Here is a 20,477-nt window from a genome sequence, read left to right as displayed (position 1 = left end):
GAAGAGGAGGCTGAGGGGAGACCTGATTACAGCCTACAAATACTTGAGAATGGATGGTGGGGAGGTGGGGGAAGGGCTCTTTACATTAGTGATGAGTGATGGGACAAGAGGAAATGGATATAAGCTTAGTCAGGGGAGGTTCAGGTTGGATGTTAGAAAGTATTTCTTCTCTGAAAGGGTTGTCAGCCACTGGAATAGGCTGCCCAGGGAGGTGGTTGAGTCCCCATCCCTGGATGTGTTTAAGAAAAGGGTGGATGAACTGCTTAGGGATATGGTTTAATGGGGGATTAGGGATGGTTGGACTGGATGATCTCTAAGGTCTTTTCCAACCTAGAAATTCTATGAAATTCTATATCAGTCTCATAGCAGCTACTAAAGGATCGTCTCCATACAAGAATTTTTACTATCTTAAATGTAGTAAATAAGTGGGCCTTTTACCTTTCTCATGCACTCAAAGCTTCTTGTGAAACCAATGAGAGCTTTAGCTTCAGTAGAAGCCAAAATACCACCACAGAGGCTGTTGTAATTTGGAAGTTACTCTGTGGATGCTACAGAAAAGCATCGCCACTAATGGCTCACAGTTATATTATGTGAAGTATACTGTGCAGGATTACTGATTGTAGCCGTGTGAAAACGGCTTGGAAAATCCTACTTGGAACGTAAAGATGATAATTAACTGCGTGGGACAATTAAGTGCTCTGTCATGAGCATGAATCACGAGGATCCTGGTGCAAGTTCACAGGTGACCCAGAAAATGAAGTGCTCTCTATACAGATGAGTGTTTGTGTGAAAAATTACGGTGTTCTTCCTGCTGCTGGCAGCAATTACTGTCTTAAGCATCTAGAAGAATGGAAACCAGCATTTTTTTTTTCCATCTGATCTTTGATTTTGGTAAGTGCCTTCTAAAATTTCTTCCTTGCTAAAGACAATATTTAAGGTGATGAGTGTTCTTAATTTTTAATTGAATTTTTCGTTATTTAAAGCCTGTGAGTGTAATTAATATTAAATGGCCTGGTTATTTATCGATAAAACTCATAAGCATGATAAAGCCCTATATGAACTCATGAGTTCTGTTCTCCTTAATTCTTGAAATTTAGTGTAATATGCTATGAAAATGACATTTTCGTTTGCAAATATATGTAACCGCTTCTATGTTGTAAGCATAATTGTACCATAACGTCCCAGCCAAGTACTGTCTAACACGTCTTTTGTAAACACACAAATGCAGTTTATTTTTTTTTACATGAAAAAAAGAGGAATAGAAGTGTATTTGTGCTTTTAGAAGACTAGTTGTAAACCTGAAAGATTTTTAACTTATTCCCTCTTTATTTTCTAGGATGATCAAGAGAGAAGGAGAGATGTTTTGAATTGGTGTTTTTTTACACCTGAATCTCCTGCTTCTCAAAAATGTTTTATTATTACTTGTTAATCAATAAAGATATATCAAAAAACTCCATGTTACTTTATGCTTCATCCTAATGGAGAAGTTGGGAAATGCTGTATAATTGTATTAAAATAATCCCATGTAACACAGCCTTTTAATGTTTTTTACTTGGTCTATATATGCAGTCACATTAATGTATTTTTGATTTTTTTGAATTTCCAACATTCATTCTATCAGACCACATTTTTAATCTGAGTTTTATTCAGTAATAGTGCTAAGTTAATGAAATACACTGAAACTGTATTTCATAATGGTTGATTTCACTTGGAAAAGGTGCTGCTTTTTTCTCCAGGTGAAGGGATTGTTACTCTGGCAAGCATAACTTTTTGTTGACTTATGTTAAGGAATGCAGAAAACATCTTAAAGATTCAAGTTTGTCAATAGGGTATTTTTGTTAACTAATGTTAAGAGTGGCAGAAAACGTGTTGAAGATTCAGGTTTGTAAATATCCTGTTGACTTAGACACTAGCTAAGTAGGCATTATAGTTCATCTCTGTAGAAGAGATGGTACCTGTTGCAGTGATCTTGTTATTTAGTGATAGTTAGTGTTTTCCTTAGGTTTTGTACTATGTGCTGTCATAAAAATACTGTGTGTCTCAGGACAATATGAGTAATACCCTCATAAAGGGAAGTAAAGTAGACCGCAACTAGAATTTTGTGGTGAACATAGTTATTGCTTGAAATACCTTGGTGCAATGACAGCAAATGTGATCAACATCTGAAAATTGTGCTGATACAGAAACACAGATCCTCAGATGGTATGAGCTTTCAGCTTTGCCTTGGAGTCAGTGGAAGAAATGTGTTTTTACTATAAACCTGATTTAGATGAATATCTGACTTAGTTAAATTAGCCTCGTTAGCAGAAAGAGCTTCCTAAAAGTGGTAACTGTTTTGTTTGTTTCTTTTTCCCCCTCCTTAAGGGACCCACAGGCGCTGAATTATTTTCTACATGGACCTAGTAGTAAATCTGTAAGTAGCATTCCTGCGTATTAGATGTACATAAGCTTCATTGAGTGTATTATTTCTAAACATGATTTTTGTCTTTTACCAGAGCAATGAAGACTTGACTAATGCAGAATATTCTGTAGCCAACTCAAATTCAATTTTTGCCAACTCCAATGTAAGTGGTCAGGAGATAAATTATATTCATATTGAGATTGCATGCTTCTCTTGTGGCTTTACTTGGCTTTTATAAAACTTAGTGAAGTAGATGTGAGTTTTGACCTTGTTCATATGAAAATTCTGAATGCTAACACAGAACCACTTCATGCTATTAATATTTTAAGTATTTCATTGGGTTTTCAGTAGGGAATTAATTGAAAGATACTGTACTCTTGGGCTGTGTTTCATAAATTTGTAAACCAGCTTGCTGAACAGTAAAAATATTTTCCAGTGTAACTCGCTCCAGTAAACTGGACTTGTAATTTTAGTGATTGTAGATGTAGTAGAGCTCAAATGTAGACCTTAAAAGTTAGTCATTCATACATTCCCTGTGTATGTTAGGATGGTTTTGTTTCTTATTTCTAAGTAGAATCTGAGCTGGCAATTATTTTTAAATTAATGAATGGGTTTTTTTTGTTCTTTAGACTGAATAGCTAGCTTGGGATGTTTCCTTCCTGTCACTTCAGTGTTAGGGAAGTTGCTTTAAGTTCATTAGGTGTTGGAAGTAGTCTTCAGTATTCTTTCTTCGCCAGGAGTGTATTGCAGCCCTGGACCAAGTTTTACCCAATGAGGTTGTGGAATCCATGTCCTTGGAGATACAGCTGATCTACTCTAGTGCTGGCAATAGTCCTGCTTTGAGTAGAAGGTTGAACTAGATGACTTCCAGAGATCCCTTCTGACCCACGTTTCTTTGATCTCATTGGTGTGTTTTTAAAAAAACGTGAATTATTCATCCTACAGTTCACTTATTTGAATACATAGTGTAGAGTTTCCTTGGTAATTCCTCTTTCTGTTTTACTGTTGTCTTGACTCTGTCCCATGTTCCTAACAGATATGTGGATGTGCTTGTAGGTGTATAGGGACCTTAAATAACTGGCGAAAATAAATCCTGAAAACTGTTTATCTGTGCGTAGAGAACAAGTGACTTTTCTGTAGCCCCAGTAGTGTGATGTGAAGTGTTTGCCCTGTCCCTCCCCTTTCAGTATCATTAATAAATATCGTAGAAGAAACATACATTGAGAGACAGTTCTTTAAGCTGATTGAGAGAGTGGTGGGGGAGTGGGGTACCAACAGTGATAGGGTGTGCCAAATTTTAAGCTAATCAGGAACAGTGTTTTCAACTTGGTACCAGGCTAGCCATTATCAGACAGCAGCTTTCTGTATGCAAAAATATTTGATGAAAGCCAAAAGAGCTTTCTGGTGTATGAGATGGGGGAGTAGGTTATCTAGAAGGCTGGTGATAGAGGAGCAGGGATTTCTAGTGTATGTTCTTAGGATGGCTTACTGTATTTTCATTTTCCAGTGCTTGTTCCTATCTCTATTCTTATTCCTATGCTCTGTTCTCGTCCTTTTGTATTTTCATAATGAATACCATAGAATCATAGAATGGTTAGGGTTGGAAGGGACATCAAAGATCATCTAGTTCCAACCCCCCCTGCCATGGCCAGTGCCATCCAATGACGTCTTCTTTTCCCTTGCTCCCTGGCATGAGAGCCCAGCGTGAACCTAAGTGAAGAATGACTTGATTGCAAAGATAGATTCTTACAGTGCATTGTGAAAGAACAAGCGATATCTAAAATATAAATATAAATAGATGGTTTCACAGTCCCTGCTTGTAGCGTGATACGTGAAAAGTTAAAGGCTTCTGAGTTTTTGTCATTAAAGTTTTTGCAAATACTGAAAGCTCTGTCTTTGTATATATTCAGAATTGCTACCATGAAGTAGGATTGACTGTCTTGATGCCCGTCTCATGCCTTTCAGTGGCAAAGTTTACAGATTCAGTGTCAAGGGTTGAGTGCCTCAGCTGGTAAGCATGCTCAGCCAACACCTAACACAAACAAGATTAAGTTCTTGCTGTCTGAAGGACGAGAAAGCAGTGTCCACTCTTCCCCCACTCCCTCGTCTTCCCCCTCCTCGCCCTGAGTTGAATGGTTGCATATCATGTCTGCTGATTCCAGTTTGGTTTCTTGGGGCAGTCACCCAGGTAACCGGGGAACCCAGGTTCCATAGCCTTGCCGGGTTACCTGGGTGACTGCGTCCACCTTCCTGTCGTAGTGTGGTAGAGCAGCTTAAGAGAGCAGGACACTCATGGCGTGGGTGAGAGTGAGACTCTGGAAGGTAAGCAGATTCATTAAGTTGCAGAGGCACTAATTTCTCATTGAAATTAGTGTGGTGGTCTGCGTGGCTGTTCTGAATCTGGGTAGCAGGGATTCAGGTGTTAACTTGGAAGGTCCCTGATTGCACTCTACGTACATAACATTGGTTTTGGATGTTAAGGAGTCCTGGGGGCAGAGAATGGTCAACTGGAGCCCTTTCAAGTTATGCAGTCGTGAAAGATTTCAGATTGGTCATTGTCACTGGAGAAAAGTTACAGGAGTTCTCCACAAGGATCTGACAGTTGTGAGGCCTAGTAATGCCCTAGTTAGTGACTCGTTTTTGCTCTGCCTGATGGTAGCTAGGTACAGTTGAGAACTGGATTTGTAATTTTAGGTGTTCATGAGATGCAGGCATCAGGACATTTATGTTCTAGTTTAATTCCTTCTGTTAACATTAAATGTAAAAAGTTTATAGTAATTTTATAACTGCATTTTGAAAATATTTTACTGAATTTTAAGAACACTCTCTTCATATTTTAAAACATGACTAAAGTTTCATAAACTACACAGGCTGATTCAGAAACAGATTGGGGTAAGATTCTGAATGAATATGCTTAGGGAACTGAAGCTAGGGTAGGGTGGGGACATTATTGCATGTGATAATTACTGCTTGCAGCATGTTCACACTGTTTATATGAGGTGAAAACAAGCATCTCTGACCTTCAAGGAGTGAAGGCTCAGAGTATGAAGGTGACTGATAATTTCACACCCACATTTTGCATTTATCTTGACCTGAAAAGAAACTGCGTGTTGTCTTTGAATAGTTGAGATATCATTTTGTGATTTAGAAAGGTGTACTCTGGCTAACTTAAAACTTTTGCAAGTATTATTACGTGCTTAATGCCTGTAGAAACCCGATACTTGAGTTGTCTAGAGTTTCTGGACATAGTTTTGATTTAAGCAAATTTTATTGAGAGTAAAACAGTAAAGGAGGTTCTGATTTTCCTTATCACAGTATTTATAGATGTAGATTTGAAGGATGTTTTTCATTCAAGGTGCTACTCAGTATTTGCTGTAGTTTCGATGGTTTTAGTTCTCTGTAATCTTTTTACTAGCATAAACCACAAAGTCTGTAGCATCGTTTTTCTTACTGCTTTGTTTCTAAAATTTTTTGAAGCAAAGACTTTGTGTAATTCCTTAACTTTATGAAACGGCCACTAGTTTGCACTGTGTGACTGTAGAAATATTGGTAGGATGTTGGAAAAGGATCTCGTTGGGTAGAGGCAATCAGTGAAAGAGCAGCTTTCTCCTGCTTTTTCTGTGCTACTACTGTTGCTACTGAAACCTTGCCCCAAATTGAGTTACAGTGACGGTCTTGTTATTCCTCCTTGCTTTTATTCATTTGTCCATACAGTGCTCAGCTTGAGGAAGGGAAGGTGGCACTTAGAGAGCATGTCGCATCCTCTTGAAACAGTGCAGCTGCAGAGCTGAGTGCTGTGAAGCTGGGAGATGTGAGAGGTGAAAGGAGAGTAGTGTCTCCAGCAGTCTGTTGTGAAGGGTGTGAGTGGGATGCAAGTGACGCATGTGTTTGTGCTGGCCCACTGTGTGGGATGAACGTCACCTTATATACATACTATGCAAAGAATATAATTGTGTAAAGGAAGTTTGCTTGCATGAAAAGAAGCTTAATGGGGAAACAAGGTAGAGCTTGGAATTTTTCAAAATGATTTATTTCTTGTTTTACATTTCAGAACACTGATCCTAAGTCATCTGTAAAAGGTGTAAGCGGTCCGCTTGGAGAGGGGCCTAGTGATGGACTGCAGCTATCCAGTAGCCTTCAGTTTCTTGAAGATGAACTTGTATCTTCTCCTTTACCTGATCTTACTGAGGATCAGCCTTTTGATATTCTTCAGAAGTCCTTGCAGGAGGCCAATATTACTGAACAGACTTTGGCAGAAGAGGCATATTTGGATGCCAGCATAGGTTCTAGCCAACAGTTTGCACAAGCTCAGCTTCATCCTTCTTCATCAGCATCCTTTACTCAGGCTTCTAATGTTTCTAATTACTCAGGTCAGACGTTGCAACCTATAGGAGTTACTCAAGTGGTACAGCAACCTGTTGGAGCATCTTTTGCAAGCAATACAGTCGGTGTGCAACATGGCTTTATGCAACATGTCGGAATTAGTGTTCCCAGCCAGCATTTGTCTAATAGCAGCCAGATTAGTGGTTCTGGGCAGATACAGCTAATTGGTTCATTTAGTAATCAACCTTCCATGATGACCATTAATAACCTTGACGGATCTCAGATTATACTGAAAGGCAATGGTCAGCAAACACCTGCAAACATGAGTAGTGGCCTCTTGGTTCACAGACAAACTCCAAATGGTAACTCACTGTTTGGTAACTCAAATTCAAGTCCAGTAGCACAACCTGTAACCGTTCCATTTAACAGCACAAATTTTCAGACATCATTGCCTGTCCATAATATCATCATTCAAAGGGGTTTGGCACCAAACTCTAACAAAGTTCCTATTAATATCCAACCAAAGCCTATCCAGATGGGTCAGCAGACTGCTTACAATGTGAATAACTTGGGAATACAGCAGCATCACGTACAGCAAGGGATTCCGTTTGCTTCTGCAAACTCACCTCAGAGTTCTGTGGTTGGTCCTCATATGTCTGTTAATATTGTTAATCAACAAAATACAAGAAAATCAGTTACACCTCAGACAGTTACCAATGCTGGAGGTAGTATTGTCATCCATTCTCCGATGGGCCAGCCTCATGCACCTCAAAACCAGTTTCTCATACCTACAGGTTTGTCTGTTAATTCTAATTCAGTTCATCATGTCCAGGCCATAAACGGACAACTTCTTCAGACTCAGCCTTCCCAGCTGGTTTCTAGCCAAGTGTCTGCTGAGCACGTAATGCTCAACAGGAACTCTACAAACATGCTAAGAGCCAACCAGTCGTATTCAGGACAGATGCTGAATAATCAGAACACAGCTGTTCAGCTTGTTTCCGGCCAGACGTTCACAGCTCCTGGAAACCAAGTTATAGTAAATCATGGAACTTCACAGATTGTTGGTGGACAGGTGCCGCTGCAGCAGGTGTCACCAACGGTGTTGCATTTGTCACCCAGTCAAGCTAATGTTTCTCAAGGTAGATCGAGTTTTAGTGCGATGTCCCCTGGGCAGTCTACAGTCTCAAATATGTCAGCTTCTAATCGATTTGCTGTTGCAAGTTCTTCTGGTTCAGTACATCCTAGCTTGGGACCATCAGTTCAGTCTGTTGCATCAGGAGGAAACTTTACTGGAGATCAGCTCACGCCGAACAGAACTCAAGTTCCCGTCAGTGCATCGCATCGTCTTCCAGCATCCGCTTCCAAATCCGTCAGCACCTTTAGTCATACGTCAGTTGGAGTAACACATCAACAGTTTGCCTTTGGTCAGGTATGAAAGCTATTTGAGAATGTAGCCAAAGCAATGCTTTTTAACTGTGCTAAAATCTGGTTATCAAAGTGTTAAAGTTGGTTTTAATACAGAGAACATTAATTTCGCTAGTTTGTACTGTTGCAGATACTGTGGAACTGCTGAAAATTACTGTAACCCAGAGACGACGTTTCACTCGGTGTTTTCTGAGTGAAAGTCTATCACTGAGTGAATGAGTCTGTCACTTTCATTAATTCGGAGGAGTTTGGTGATTTATATTTTCAGAACTGCTTAGCACTGAGCTACATCTGCTCCCATACAAAGGAGTGTACGTGGTAAGATCGTACGACTCTCAGCTCTCCAGAAGATCTTACCATGGAGCTAGATGTAAAGGCTCAGGTACATTCTTAGCGCTTACAAGTCTTTTGACCTCACCAGAAACTATGCATGTGTTCTTCAAGGTTTGACCTATTCAAATTAGAGATGAAAAGGTTTCTTGGGTTTCTCTTTGTTATTTACCATACTAAATTAATCTGTTAAAACTTAACCTTTTTGGCATTTTGCCCACTGTAGTTTTGTGTGTCTGAAGCAGTTAGAAGCTTTCAATTTTGAAACAAAGACAAGGCAAGAGGTGTTTCTTAGAATCCTGAAGAGAACATACCTCTTAAAGAAGTTTGTAAAAGCATAACATTTAAAAAATATTTTCTTTAAGAAGAGATCTACTTAGTAATAATTAAAAAAAAAAAATTCCGAAGTTACTTTTAAGGTGAGAACTGGTCTATTTTTGTCCAGCTGCTACAGCTACAGTATACATTCAATTCGTCTGTTTTAATAAGTGAACTTCCAGACTCTGACAATATTTAACTCAGTGACTTGTCACACAATTAGCAACAAGCTATTATTCCACTTTTGTCCTTTTTTTTGCTTTTGTGTCGTCCCCCCCCCCCCCCCCCCCCCCCCCCCCCCCCCCCCGCCTTTGGTCATTATAAAATACTGATAATAACTGTCTCAGAATGCATTTACACTGATTATCTTAGATATTTCTCTTTTCTCGAAGGTCTAGTGGATTTTTTTAAGCAAGATCAAAACAGGCAACGATCTGTGTCTTAGAAAATAATGTGTATTTAGAAAATAAGAGCGAACGTGTTTTAGAACCTCATTTTAGTCTTAGTCAAAACTGCTAGCACAGGTTGTAACATTTTGTTTGCAGATGAGTAATTTGAGGCCTGCCTGACTTGCTCTTCATATGTCCACGTCTTCCTATTTGTAGGATGTGTGCTGAGTCATTGAGTTTCAGCAGTTATAAAGGGATTACTCCTGTAAAAGATCATCTTGGTTTTGTGCTGAAATTTCTGAGCTGAAAATGGAACTGCAGAGAACAAATTCTACTGTTTACTAGAATCTTTTTAGTTTGTTTGTATTTGCATTCTAGAGTATTGTACTGTATCTTAAACCATGTGTCATTTAGTTGCCAAACACTGGACAGTTTGTTCCACTCTTTATTTTTATTTTTTTTTGTTGTGGAGACAGCGTATCTTGCAATTTTGAGACTCTCAAAAGCTGAGCTTTCTGAAGGTAGTGATGAATCATGGTGGTTCTAGAATGTAACTGGTATATATTTGTACTGTTAGTGTAATTTCTATTCCTCTCTGATTTACTTTATAAAATTCTTGAACTCAGGAGGAATTGAGATGTCTGAAATTTCACCACTTAGGAGTCTGAAGTTGAAAAAGGATGCATAGAGCTGAATTTTAGTTGCCTCGTTTGCTTTTTTCCTCTTTGTTTGTTAAAGCTTTCGGTAAATATTTGACTCTGTTGGTTTTGTTTGTTTGTTTTTTTAATATATGTGGCACAGAAAAAAGCGATGAACCAGACATCATCAGTTTCTGCATCAAAGACACAGGATAATTTGAGACAGCCTCAGCTGACAAGCCTTCTGAGCAACACACTATCAGGTCAACTAAGGTCTTTTTAAAATCATTTTCTTAATTTTCTCCAGCAACAGAAATAGATTCTTCTTCAATGTGTCAGACTTGCATTGATAACTCATGCTGATAGGGTTCTAAAGGTTATCAGAATTTTATTTTTAGAAGAACACAAACTAAATTTTTCAGGATTGAATATGTGCTTTTATTTTTCCCAACCATGGCATGTAGAGTGAAAAGTTGAATCTCTACATTAAGCAATTGTTTTTCCTCTCTATAAAATCCAAAATTGTACCTTCTTTCATTTTTCTTGATTTTTTTTTTTTTCTTAGAAAAATAGAAATAAGTAATTTTCAAAATATGGGCATCTGCTAAAAGTTCTACGAAACTTCTAGACCCTCTCTTGTGATGGCTGCCTGAGATACTGAGGAAAGAAAAATAGCAATTACAAGGTTATGTGCAGGCTGTTATCACTCAATTTGTTTTTTAATGTGTCCAGTTGAAATAGTTAATGCATTGCTTATGACAAAATACTGGGCTTTTCAAGCAGCACCATGCTACTAAAAGAACAAACCCAATATATTAAAAAACAGAAAAACACAGTAGCCTTCACGTTCTCTTTATACGTAAGTAACCCTTTTGAATAAGCTCCCATGATCTACCTGTTTTTTTTTTTTTCCCTTTATGTACTGTCATGTGCAAGGTGTCCAGGAAATTCTCTACAATCAGCACAGTATGGGGTTTTTTTTTTTGAAAAAAAATAATGTTATTTATTTTGGTTGTAATGGCATGGCTGTTAAGATACTGTTTGAATTCCTGAGCAAGGCAATTGGAGGAAGTCTGCCCATCTAGAAAATCTAGCAAAAAAATTTATGATGCCTGCTGTCTAAATACTTTCAGGAGCTCTAGAAAAATTTGTTTTATATGCTTGAGGGAGGGTTAGTATTGAAAAGCTTGATAAAAAACCATACTGTATAATTTTCAGTAAGTTGTTGGAACATTATACTTCTGGTACTTGAATTTCTTCTTACATTGCAGTACTCTATGGTAGGAGATAATGTATATCTGAGGATTGCTATAGTTTGCAGCATGAAATACCAGTCCTGTTGAATTTTAATGAGCCAGTTTCTCCACAGAGTATTTGCACTAATGCTTTTAAGCATGACACATGTATCTTTCTCCTAAAAGCTAAAAAAATCAAGTAAAATTATCAGCATAGGTACATGAAATTATTCTGTGCTTAGGATGACAGAGGTTTTTTAATATATTTCTTATAGGACAGGACTCTGGAGGAAAAATCATACAGCAATCTCTAGGAACTGCACAGTCACAAGAAAAAGTAATAGGATCATCATCAGTTCAACAGAGTATGCAGGTAAAGAATACTTTTATTTATGTTTCCCTTCACTTAAAAGTTTAGTGGCATTAGGGATGTTTCAACTCCATATTGATAATCTAGGAGTCCGGGAAGGTTTTTTTAGCATATATATATATCACTCAAGCTTGTCAAATCCTACCTTGACATAATAAAGCTGAGTATTTTGCAAATTAATATTCTGACTGCTGTTTGGAGATTTAGTTCAGTAATCAGAGTCTGACTGTACTGTTCCCTGAAGATAATTTCATGTGATGTAGCCATTCTTCACTGAGCTGGACGTAAGTTAGACCTACTCTTATCATTACTTACAAACTCAACCGTTCTCTAGCTGATTGAGAGGGGATGATTTCTGAGAAGTAGTAGAAAAATTCCATCTGTTCTATTTTTTACTGCATTGTCTTTTTTTCCCCGGTGTCTTTTTTTGATTTCTTTAACCGCCAAAAGTTCTCCTATATATGGCAATTATATAAAAAAAATTAACACTATGTCCAGAGTTTGGGGCTGGAAGGGGAGGCTGGCTTTTTTGGAGAGGGAATACAAGAACTTCTGGAGGGAGGAGGCAGTTGTTGCTTTTGTGGACTGAGTAGCTGAGGGCAAGAAACGAGAGTTTGAAGTAGGCTTGAAAATGTGGGCTTTGTTGTGGGTGGAACTGAACTACACAAACATGGAAGAAAACAAGGGAGGATCTGATTTAGAATTTTTGTTCCTTGCTGTAAATATATTTGTCAGTATAGTATGACATGAATGTTTTTCCCTGTCTTACTGATGTGCAAGTAGAGCAGAAGATAGTCACAGTAGTTCTCAATTATGAGTTCAGTCTGGCTTTGTAATTGTTGGTCAGATGTTCATTCTCCTGTGGTGGTGAATACTTTTTATGCTCTGAAGCGAGAGGCTTTTTGGCTATCAAGTACCAATACAGCGTGCCTGCTTCATGCTGCTCACTCCTACTTTGCTAAGAAGGATGCTCTAACACATGCTTTTGATTCCTTGTAGCTATGTTGTCGTTCAAAAGAGCTTTCATGCAATCGTTTTTTAAATCCTAAGTAACTTTTGCTCTATGGCCAATTTCATTAGTAAGACTAATTGACTTAAAAAACCCCAACAACTTTGTATTAAACAAAGGATCTGTGATCCGGAATGGCTTCTTTGGGAGAACACTTGGATTGCAGTAATGCCTCTCATACAGCAGGAACATGAGCCTTTGCTGCCTCAGACAGCCTCACATCTTAGGACAGGGTTCCCTTGAAAAATGGTGGCTTCATAAATGTCTAAGGAAAGGAGAAGATGATATAGGTCTACCTGATGGGTATATCTATAGCATCGACACTGAAACAGAATTCCTACAACCACTTTCACCCCTCGCCCAGCCACCATGGCTTTTGAGAGTATAGGTACGCAACCTTGTCCTGCTTTCCTGACGGATATTCTAATCCATCAAAATCAGACAAGACGAGATCAGCTGAGAAATGCAGAGACAATTCTTGAGAGCGGATTTCTTTGGAAAAGTTTTTTGTTGTACCTTTTCTGCTTTTCACCTGCTAGATTTGATAACCATCCTTTTTACTAGTGAACTACAGTGGAACTTGCCTACAATCAACATTTCAGACCTTTGGTTTATGTAAGAGAAGTGACTTCCCTATTTCATTGGTACAATGCCATGTGAAAATAGGAGCTAGTTGAAAGTGTTTATACTTACGTGGTGGTTACACTTAGTGTTGGTGATATGCTTAACTGGCAGAAATAAAAACTGAAACTTAGGCTTTGCAAAGGAGGGGATATATTGTAATTTGTGTTCTATTTTGAACCTAGGTGGATGGTCGTTTAGCTGGACGGAAAAGGCCTGCTGCTGAGCAGTTAACTAAAGAAGCTTTGTAAGTCATTCTTTTGTAATTTTGTTGCAGATCCTTCCTCTAACCTTCCTTTCTTTTTAGTTTTTGTCAATGGATAAACTTCTGTTAGAGTATGTGTTAATTATATATCATTAATTTTCCTCGTAGTATGCTACAGCAATTACAGAAGGATCAAGTGCATGCTGTGACACCAGATAAAAGTCCATTCAGATCGTTAAATGATGCGATTCAGAGACTCCTTTCATACCATGTGTGCCAGGGATCACTGCCAACAGAGGAAGACTTAAGAAAAGGTAATTTTCTTTCTAAAATTGACAATATGTTTGTAGTCCAAGTATTGAGAGAATTCTTTATGCAAGTTAGAGCAGTAAGAAAGGGAACATTTTAATATTTGTGCAGGTTACTGAACCGTCTGATTACTGAAGAACAGTATTTGAAAGTATACTCTTGTCTTTCTAGTGGACAGTGAATTTGAATCTGTAGCTACGCAGCTTCTGAAGAGGACACAGGCTATGCTGAACAAATACAGATGTTTGCTTATAGAAGATGCAATGGTAAGATGTATAACCCAGGTACATTTTATTTTTATAGGATGTGATGCAGTTTGTTAAAAAAAAAAAGTAAAAATCTGCAGAAAGGTGAGAGCTAGCATTTCAGTCCATTTTGTTGATACTATTTATTGTCTTATGAAGGTGAGAGAGGTGTGTGTATATATATGTTCTTGTTATTACACCAGCAATCTCAGTGGTGCACCTGTATTTTTGAGTATATGGACACATCTTAAAATCAGTGAAATGGGTTGAGTTTGTATTTCACATACCGCCTAAATAAGGATGCTGTTATATGCAAGTTCCATAGATATTTAAGACACATGAACTTCTGCTCTCTGCTTATACTTTGCTTTTGTGCTGAACAGGCTGTGGTCATCAGGCAGGTGATTTCTGTATATTTCTGTGAGTGAGAAGGCCTGAAGGACTGTTAAAAAGCTCCATTCAGAGGCCTCCAGCCATATTATATAACTGAAGCTAAATCATACTACAATTTAGGAAATTACTTCGTTGTAGAGGCTGTGTGAACCCACGTTTTCATCAGAAATACTTCTCATTTAAGTGCTTTCGTAATCCTAGGTGTGGGGTAAAAGGAAAACTGACAAAGTTACTCTGAGAATGTATTTTACAAGGATCAGGAAATGTCATTCTGTCCTCAGACATCCTAGTTTTCAAGCCTGTAAAAGTTTTAAATTTGAGTATAATAGACATTTCCGTGACTCTGCTTTAGAGGCAGGAATGCATAATATGGTTTTGGAATCTAGCAGTCTCATTAAAAAAGATACCAACCATCAAATATTTGCAAGTAATTGCAGGTGTAAAGAGAGAATGGAGATTAAAATCTGTTCTTTTAGCATCTAGTATGTTGTATGGTAAATCCTTTTCAGTCATTTTGACGAGGTTATTTCACATGGTGTTCAGGTTTGGAACTAGTTGCCTGTGTTGTGACTTAGTAGCCAGTGAGCTTTCTTTTGTGATGGATGGATCCACCTGGCTCGCAGGCGTTGTCAGTAAAATGCAACTCAACACCAACTAGTTAGAAGGATGGGAGTGTTGGGAAGAAACAAGATGATAGGGTGGTCCTGTTGCAAATTTTTTGCTGTATTTCTCTCTAAAAGATAAAGATGCTGTGTGATATAAAAAATTGTGGTGTGCAGTGGTGAACATACTCAGTCCTGAAATGGTACAGTTCTTAAAATTGGAATAGTAATTAGTTGTTTTAAGATCTTTAACAAATAAAATGTACCATAAAATACAAATAATATGTTGTGGTTGAGTTTCAGTAGTGGTTGGGGTCACAGTCAAGATCGTTGAAGATGCTGTGGAATTGTGCACATTCTCTGCAAATATCTAATGAAAGACATTCTTTTTCTCTGAAGAGTAACTAAGCTACAAATGTTTTGATTTGGTACCAACACATAAGTGACTTCAGAGATGGTTGATTTATTTTTTTTTTCCTTTTCCTGCAGCGAATAAATCCCTCTGCAGAAATGGTTATGATTGATAGGATGTTTAACCAGGAAGAAAGGGCATCTCTTACCCGGGAAAAGCGTCTTGCACTAGTGGATCCTGGTGAGTAATGGTTAACTTCTGAAACTTACAAAAGCAGCATTAAGTATGGAGTGTTTAAAAGTAGTTGTGGCCACAGTGGGGCACCGATTACTAGGGATTCCAGTAACCAAAATACTGAATAAGCAGTTGCAAGTTCAATTTTAATAACTCCTGAATTCAACAATCTAGAGACACTGTAAGGTTGAAGGCAGTTATTTGGGGCGGGGGGGAAACATTTGACCTGTTTGTCAGAGAAATACTTTTGAGTTTCTTTCGACAATAGTCATGACTCCTGCATTGATCTCAGTTCTGTTAGGGAAGAATCTGTGAGTTTGCTGGCCGTCAGGAAGAGCACTGCTGTATGAAGCATGAATGCTCTTGTTCATCTTAAATGAAGTGTTGCTTTTGTAATGTCATGACCACTTAAATGGCAGCATTTTTAACCAGACTGTTGTTGAATGTAGCAACTAGAAACACATTATTTTTGTAAGATAACAGTTGCTGTTTGTTTAGATGTGCTACATATTCTTTGTATTTTAAAAGATATCCAGGGGATGTATTGAAGAAGATACTAGTCTTCCAGGTACCATATTTGCATATTTAGAATCCTAGGAAGTGCCCTTAGTCCGGTTTCACAGTGCACATACATACATAGTATGCTGATTAATTTGGTGATTTGCTACACTGGATGCAGCAGAACACTTAGTATGTGTGCATCTCTTAACCACATGAATCTGTAGGCTGTGAATGTTACCTGAATTCTAATACTCAGAAACGACGTTGGAGTGTCTGTTATTTTGATGTATAGGTAATTTAAGTAAAATGTTACTTAATTTTCAGATGGGTATCAGGCCGATTTTTGTTGTGCTGCCAAACAATTTGATAAAACAGCTGAAGAAGCACAGTCCAGCAGAAGTGACCATCAGTCTAGCAAAACATTACCTTCCCGAAGTCAGACTACCAAAACCCAAGCCAGAGACCGACCAAAATGCAGGTCAACAGAGTCCACAAATCACAGTAAACTTCCTCTAGTGCCTAACAACATTCTGACACCACAAGAAGGAATATCTTCTACTAAAAAATCGGAGAGCCTCACTAAAGCTTTAAAGTTTGAAAAAGCTAATTGTTCTTCTGAGAGCCAATACGCGGCCCTTTCTGAAGAAAAGATGGCTGGGAAAGATCTTGCCAAGTCCACTGAGAATTCTTCGAGTTCTGAAGACTCGTCAAAAACTGTGTCAAGAGGCGGTCATGGAACACACAACAAAATATCAAGGAACACAGTTCAATCTTACTCAAAGGTAACGTGTAATAATTCCCTCCAAGACAAAACACTGAGGAGCTCTCCAAAGAATGAGGTTTTACATCCTGATAACAGGAAAGGCTCTGCTGAACCCCAGCAAGACTTACTGCTCAGTAAGAGTTTAGAAACTACATTTAAAAACATCTTGGAACTTAAAAAAGCTGGGAGACAGCCACAAAGTGAGGCAACAAGTAGCGGCTCAGTCGAATTAGAATTTCCTAATTTTTCACCTCTTGCTTCACAGGAAAACTGCCTGGAAAAATTTATTCCAGACCACAGTGAAGGTGGTGTAGAAACTGACTCTATTTTAGAAGCAGCTGTAAATAGTATCTTAGAGTGTTAATAGTTACAGTACCCTGGACAAGTGATGTTTCTCTTAGCAGAAGCAAATGTGAATGACACCACAAGTACAGCCTGACATGCATTTAAGGTTAACCTTTCTAAACTAGATTCTGTTCTGTGTTTGAGAGCAATACTCATTGTGGTTACAGTGAGATATCCAAGTAAAGTTAATCCTTGTTAGAATGCAGTCTGTTAGGGCCTTACTATTTCAAGTATTATTACGATAGTGCTTTTGATAATTGTGCAGTGCTGCAGCGTAACAAGGTTGCAGGTCATTAGGCCCTATGTAATACGGTAATATACTGACAATCACAGTCATTTGAAAGGATATATTTATTAAGAAGATGTTTTTAAAAAGTGATGGAAGCAACAATTCTCCCCTACCCTTCTCTTCCACAAATCATCAAATTTTTAGTTTTTCTGGAAAGCCCACTGTACCTCTATTCAGAAGTGATTATTTGCTTTGTTAATGAGTCTGTGTTCTAGGATTCTTAAGTTGGAAGGATATCATCAGTGTGTTTACAAGGCTTCATAATTTAATCTTAAAGTGCTTTTCTATTGCTTTCTGAGCAGAAACTAGTACTTGATGTATTTGTAGTGGGTAACTTTAGTCTGTGGGATGATATTCTATGATCTTAGTCACAGTGGCATGATATGAAGTAATAAGTGCTTGACTAAGGAAGGTAGAACGGAAGCCAGGAAATGGCAAAATGTACAGGATGAGGCCATGATAGAGCCATGGATTTATATATATAATACATATATATGTTAACTCTTTGAGGAAAAGATTTTGCATTTTATAATTGGATGTAGTCAGCCTTGAGTCTTTCTGAAGTGGTATAATTGTTTTTTTGTTATTTTATTTGTTGTTTGTTTTTTTTAGACCAAGTGTCAAAAGCACTTTTATTTGAAAACCGTTATGATATTTGTAGCTTATATTTTAAGAGGACATTAGCCTTACTCTGATTAAATTTAAAGGCCAGTGTTTATTTTTTTTTTTTGCTTTTTGCTATCAAAGAATGTTAAATCATCCACCGTAGCAGTCATAATTATCCAGATATGTACAGACCAAAGTCGATCAGCAATCCCATTGTTTAAACATATCGAAAAGTGTGTAATTATTAATTCATATTGTACAGCCAAGTGAAACCATTGCATGGTTTGTATTTGGCTTGCTGTCGTGTTGTTAAGATAGAATCTTATTATTTTATTTATTTATTTTAATCTATGACATCTTTTTTTTTGTTTGTTTTGCTGCCCATGCTGCTTTTTCCTAGTTTACTTTGGTCATGAGTGCTTTTGTGCACATGAGTGCGCTGACATTTGTCACATGCGTGTAGTACATGTCTGCTCAGGAGGATGTAGCTTTTGTGGTTTCTAAGGTATGCTCATGTTCTCCCCCAGACCTTCTCCTCTATTTCTTAGAAAAATTACCAGCCGTTTTCCAGACTTGCTGATTACAATTTTCATGATACAGAGGCTCATTGTGACAAGCTGTGGTTGTCAGTCGGATTGCCAGGAAAGAAAACAAAAGGCTTTGCTGTCATGTAATTCAGTCCATCTGAATAGTGCAAAAGAAAGCAGAATTAGATCCTTGTGACAGTAGATTATAGTGCAACTCAGTGTTGAGCTACAGTCCACTGTCTGTCTGCTAAAGGAAACCAAATCTAGAAAGCAATGTGAGAAAGATAAACGTCCTTAAAACTCATTTCACCCTGAACCTGAATGGAAATACTGGTTTTGTATGTTACTAATTGCCATTTAAAAAAATTGTGCCAATTTTGAAGTACCTGTTTGTAAAAATCCAACGTTCCCAAGTGTTGTATAAAATATTCAAGGTAATAATAAGTATTGCCAGTTTTAAATTTTTAGTTAGGTGTCCATAGAATAGACTCTCAGTCGGTTAGTTGTTTTCTTATTGGCAAAACTGACAATATAGTCTTCACTTATTGCCTTTTTAGATTTAATAATATGCTCATGGCTGTGTATCCTGATGCGTATTTTATTTTATCATTTTGGAAATTTAACTGTTCTAAACTATCTAGGAAGGAAGGAAAAGAGTAAGTTACACAGCTGTATGTTAACTAGTTAAATTTTTCATTTAGAGAGGAAAAAAAAAAGTAAAGTTGCACATTTGTTGATCCGCTCGTTTTTTGTACCACCTCAAAATGAGTATGGGGTTTCCAGCCTCTCTGCAGAAACTACATAATTGAGGTATCAGGCTATGTGTCTTCTATTGGCTCTGATTTGGGGATTGGGGACAACAGCATATAAAAAACGACCAATTACAAAAAGTAATCGTGGTTGGTTTGGTCAGGCACATTTCTCTGAACTACTTACGAGAGGAACCCATTGAACAATCCTTGCAAGATTAACCTTAGATTGTTAATGTTCTGTTGTTCACTCCTTTGAATTGAATTCTAAAGGAATTCTGGTACGTTGTGAAGCAGTAAATGAAAGAATTGTATTTTTGTTGTGCTTAAAAAAAAAAAAGGTATGAATTTATTAATTATATGGGCTCAAGTCCAGCAAAGTATTGTGAATGTGCATGACTTTAAACATGTTTTCATTATTTTGCTGGATCAGCATTGTGATTTCAATGTTATTTAATACTGCCTAATATTAAAAACAAATTTTAAACTGGCAATTAAGAAAACTATGTTCATTTTGAAGATTTTAGTATAATTTATCTGTTAGATTAGGGAGGCCTTACAGACTGACTTCACTTAAAGAGGATGTGTCACTTATTGTCAGTGTGGTATGGACTTTATTTGCTTAAATACCTTCATTTGTAAAGTATGTCTCACTTGAAATTGCTTTGTATACATTTTGTAAAAATATTTATAAAATGTTTTGTAAAAAAAAAAAAAGTATAACAAATTGCAGTTTATTTTGTTATGTTGGATAAATACTGTTAAAAGACACAAGTCGGTAAATATATTGTTAATCCATGGATAGGAAATGTTTAGTTGGAGATTACAAATTGAAACAACCATTGCAATACAGCCAAAGATTTGGGAAAAATGTCTATCTGTGATTGTCTTGATTTAACCAAGTCGAATATTTACATTTCCAAAAGAGGATTGTTCCTTTAAGTAATATGGTTGCAAAATATTCTTACTCCTGTGCTTTTTATAATGCAGCCCTGTTACAAAATATTTAATAGGCCAACTTTCTATACTGCTATGAATCTTTCTGAACATAATGCTATTAGGATTTGGTTCATGTGGCATTATAACTATGTATAGTAATGTTAATCTCCAAATAACAAGAGTGCCAATGGTCCTGTGCTCTTGTCGTTAGAAATCTTGCCATGGTGAGGTTGCTGAGACATGCTCTCCCTGTCCAGCCTGTTTTCATAAGGCATTGTCTTCCTGATACCTCAGGGAGATGGGAGAAAAGAGAGTGTTTTTCTTAGTCAGCTGGCCACCTCATCCATGCTACAGGTTTC

General features: G+C 37.5%; 1 protein-coding gene across 2 annotated transcripts in view; it reads left to right on the top strand.

Moving 5' to 3' along the window:
* The window catches only part of BICRAL (BICRA like chromatin remodeling complex associated protein), a 45,919-nt gene extending 25,865 nt beyond the window's left edge, over positions 1–20,054 (top strand). For both annotated transcript variants that reach the window (XM_086631700.1, XM_086631699.1), the window contains exons 3-12: positions 2,365–2,413; positions 2,496–2,564; positions 6,453–8,153; positions 9,988–10,087; positions 11,335–11,432; positions 13,245–13,306; positions 13,433–13,578; positions 13,745–13,839; positions 15,303–15,405; positions 16,225–20,054. In XM_086631700.1, the coding sequence (XP_086487826.1) occupies positions 2,365–2,413; positions 2,496–2,564; positions 6,453–8,153; positions 9,988–10,087; positions 11,335–11,432; positions 13,245–13,306; positions 13,433–13,578; positions 13,745–13,839; positions 15,303–15,405; positions 16,225–17,027 (3,226 nt within the window). In that variant the 3' untranslated portion in view covers positions 17,028–20,054. The remainder of the gene's footprint in view (positions 1–2,364; positions 2,414–2,495; positions 2,565–6,452; positions 8,154–9,987; positions 10,088–11,334; positions 11,433–13,244; positions 13,307–13,432; positions 13,579–13,744; positions 13,840–15,302; positions 15,406–16,224) is intronic.
* Positions 20,055–20,477: the final 423 nt, after the last annotated feature.

This window comes from Tauraco erythrolophus, chromosome 2 (genome assembly GCF_009769465.1).
Source record: "Tauraco erythrolophus isolate bTauEry1 chromosome 2, bTauEry1.pri, whole genome shotgun sequence".
In the NCBI taxonomy this organism is placed as follows: Eukaryota; Metazoa; Chordata; class Aves; order Musophagiformes; family Musophagidae; genus Tauraco; species Tauraco erythrolophus.
This window is presented reverse-complemented; position numbering and strand designations above follow the sequence as displayed.